Source organism: Chinchilla lanigera, unplaced genomic scaffold (genome assembly GCF_000276665.1).
Source record: "Chinchilla lanigera isolate Chin_1 unplaced genomic scaffold, ChiLan1.0 scaffold00043, whole genome shotgun sequence".
Lineage (NCBI taxonomy): Eukaryota > Metazoa > Chordata > Mammalia > Rodentia > Chinchillidae > Chinchilla > Chinchilla lanigera.
The window spans coordinates 6910132-6913174 of NW_004955444.1; the positions used below are offsets into that span (position 1 = coordinate 6910132).

General features: G+C 50.3%; 1 protein-coding gene across 1 annotated transcript in view; it reads left to right on the forward strand.

Moving 5' to 3' along the window:
* The first annotated feature begins 686 nt into the window (after positions 1-686).
* Rpl7 (ribosomal protein L7) overlaps positions 687-3043 on the forward strand; it is a 3230-nt gene continuing 873 nt past the window's right edge. Inside the window, exons 1-5 of the mRNA XM_013518196.1 lie at positions 687-786; positions 1496-1604; positions 1873-2039; positions 2708-2845; positions 2931-3039. Coding sequence (XP_013373650.1) covers positions 773-786; positions 1496-1604; positions 1873-2039; positions 2708-2845; positions 2931-3039 — 537 coding nt within the window. The 5' untranslated portion in view covers positions 687-772. The remainder of the gene's footprint in view (positions 787-1495; positions 1605-1872; positions 2040-2707; positions 2846-2930; positions 3040-3043) is intronic.

Genomic DNA, 3043 nt, shown 5'->3' on the forward strand with positions numbered 1-3043 from the left:
GCCGCGCCTCCCCTCGCGGCTCACACCCCCTGCCATGGGTCGCCCCTGCCTCCGCCGGCCGGGCCCTGAGCTCGGCAGCGCCCGGACCGTCCTCCCCCGGCCGGCCGGTCGTCGCGCTCCCCGGTCCAGCCCCTCTGGTTAGCCCGGCGACGAGAACGGCCGCCTGCGATCAGGCGCCGCGGAAGACAGCCCTGCGGGCTGGAGGCGTGACGAGGACCGCGGCCGCGCGGCAAAGGGGCGCGGCGACTGTGACTACTGGCGGCAGAGAGCACGGAGAGAGCCAGAACCGACTCTGAGTTCGAGTCGTAGCTAGCCGCTTGGGACGTGTCCCTGAAAACTCATGTTCCCGGCTGGAGTCACCCGCGCCGTGGCTGCCGACAGCGTGGCTCCGGCGTATTCTTGTTGCCGGATGGCCGGAGAGTGAGGCATGTCGGGATTTGTAGTTCGCACCCCCGAGGCGCTCATTTGATCAAATTACAACCTGTCAACGCAGCCTAGGGATTAGGACCCCAAGGAGTCCAGCTGTCAGCACCCTCTGTACTTGATTAAAAGTGTAATCAATGCACTTATCTTTCCCATATAAATTTTAGCCAGAAGTCTATTGAAAGAGACTAAGTCAAGCTGTTCTTAATTTTGCATCTGAGAGTCGAGTTCTTAATTGTAGCCTCTTTTCTGGCTTTTCTTAGGACACCTATAAATCGAGGGGCCTTACACACACAGTCTTTAAGTGGATCGTGCGCATGCGCTAACTTCCTCTTTTCCGGCTGGAACCATGGAGGTTGTCGAGTAAGTTGGTCTTGGTTCTCTCCGAAATCCTCCTCCATCCTCGATAGTAGAGGCCTTTTGTCTCTTTTCTTCCCCCACCACGTACTTTTGGCCACTTATCCATGTGATTGTGACGCTTTCTGACATCAGTGAGGACCCCCGGCTAAGATGAGATGCGGGCGGCCTTGGGGCGGAGGTTCTGGAAATAATTAGGAACGAGACGTGAAGCGGAATGTGTGCCAAACCAGCCGGTCGGGGGAGGCCCGGTCCTCGGTGGAACGTCTTCCCAGGGTTTCGCAGAACCTTAAAATTTTGCTCGGCTTTGACTAGCGCTTGGCCCGGGCTTCCGCCCGCAAGCAGTTGCTTTCGACATGTGGAGCTTGAGACGTGCACCGGAGTGGTGGTTGGTTTCGTTTTAATCTTAAAAGGATTCCAGGCCCTTTGAAAGTCGGTACCTTGTAGTACTTCTTTTAGGCCGGCTCCGATTTGTCCCCTTTGCTGTAGGTGTTTCTCTTTAGCTGTTGGAGGCTGGCACTGAAGTTGTAATACAGGTGAGGTCGTTCACGTCACGTTTGTGATGGCCACTGAAGCAAAGCGTGCTGGGAGTGCAGGTTATTGGCACGAAACGCCTCCAAAATTCATCTTACACCCAAAATAGTGTGCAGTACCAAGGGGTAGTGACAGGGCTGCAAGGTTTCAAGCTGTTGATGACGTTGCTTGCTAATGACAGGGAGAAGAAAAAGAAGGTTCCTGCTGTGCCAGAAACGCTTAAGAAAAAGCGAAGACATTTCGCAGAGCTGAAGGTAAAGCGCCTGAGAAAGAAGTTTGCCCAAAAGACGGTAAGTAAACTTGGGCGGTCCTTGCACCTAGGTAGACCTTGGACGGGAGTGAGAATAGAGGCAAGATTCTTAGAGCAGGACTTAACTCCCTGCTTGCTGAGCGGCTGCTTAGAGCTTCTTAACGTTGCGACTTCAGATGAGCGTGTCTTTGGGAATGTTACTGTCTGCTGTAGCAAAGGAAAAGTTCTAGAGAAAGATTATTAAAGAACTGGGGTTGCTTTTCGTGCTTGGGAGCTACACATCTGAGTAACTGTTGATGGGCTTTCAGCTTCGAAAGGCCCGGAGGAAGCTCATCTATGAAAAAGCCAGGTACTACCACAGGGAGTACAGACAGATGTACCGGACTGAGATTCGGATGGCGAGGATGGCAAGGAAAGCTGGCAACTTCTATGTACCCGCAGAACCCAAATTGGCATTTGTCATCCGGATCAGGGGGTAAGTTCAGTTCTTGACTGTGTTCTGGTTTTAAAGGGAAAATTCGAAAACTAGTGAAATATGTTAATTTTAGGAGCACTCCTCCCAAAACGTTTGAATTGCAATGCTTATGTGTAGCTCCAAAGGGGAGCAGTTTGCTTCAAAAGGGTCCAATGGCAAGCTCTGTCCCCAGTCTCCCAGCTAGTCTGTAAAAAAACACAGGAGGGGTGCAGTGTCCCTGCAGTTTTCAGAGATTAAAATGTACTCTTCGTGGTTTTGGGGGGTTTTTTTGGTCTTTTTGAGACAGGGTCTTGCTATGCAGTTCAGGCTGACCTTGAGCTCACATTGTAGCCCAGGCTGACCTCGAACTCACAAGGATCCTCCTGCCTCAGCCTCCCAAGTGCTAGGATTACGAGTGTGCACCACCACGCCTAGCTGTACTCCTCTTTAACAACGATGTCTACCAGAGTGGGAAATGGTAAAGAGAATCTCTTCAAGAGAGGCAAGCTGGTGGATGTGGTTGTTTAGCTAACGAGAGTAAAGGAAAGGCAAATACCAGTGATCTTGAGTCTTCGTTATGTGAAAGCGTTCTTAACCTATTTAAGGGCCTTGGCTAGGCTTTTTGGTCCACCATTTAATTAAACATTCTGATAAAAGCGGGTTAAATTTGTGGTCCTTTTGTACTGCAGTATCAATGGTGTGAGCCCGAAGGTTCGCAAGGTGTTGCAGCTTCTTCGCCTTCGCCAAATCTTCAATGGTACCTTCGTTAAGCTCAACAAGGCTTCCATTAACATGCTGAGAATTGTGGAACCGTATATTGCATGGGGGTAAGAATGCTTTTTCCTTTATTAGGTAAATTGGCTATATAAAGCAGTAGCCTTAATTTGATCACGTCTGTTTTTAATATTTTAGGTACCCAAACCTGAAGTCAGTAAATGAACTAATATACAAGCGTGGCTATGGCAAAATCAATAAGAAGCGAATTGCCTTGACAGATAACTCACTGATCGCTCGATCTCTTGGTA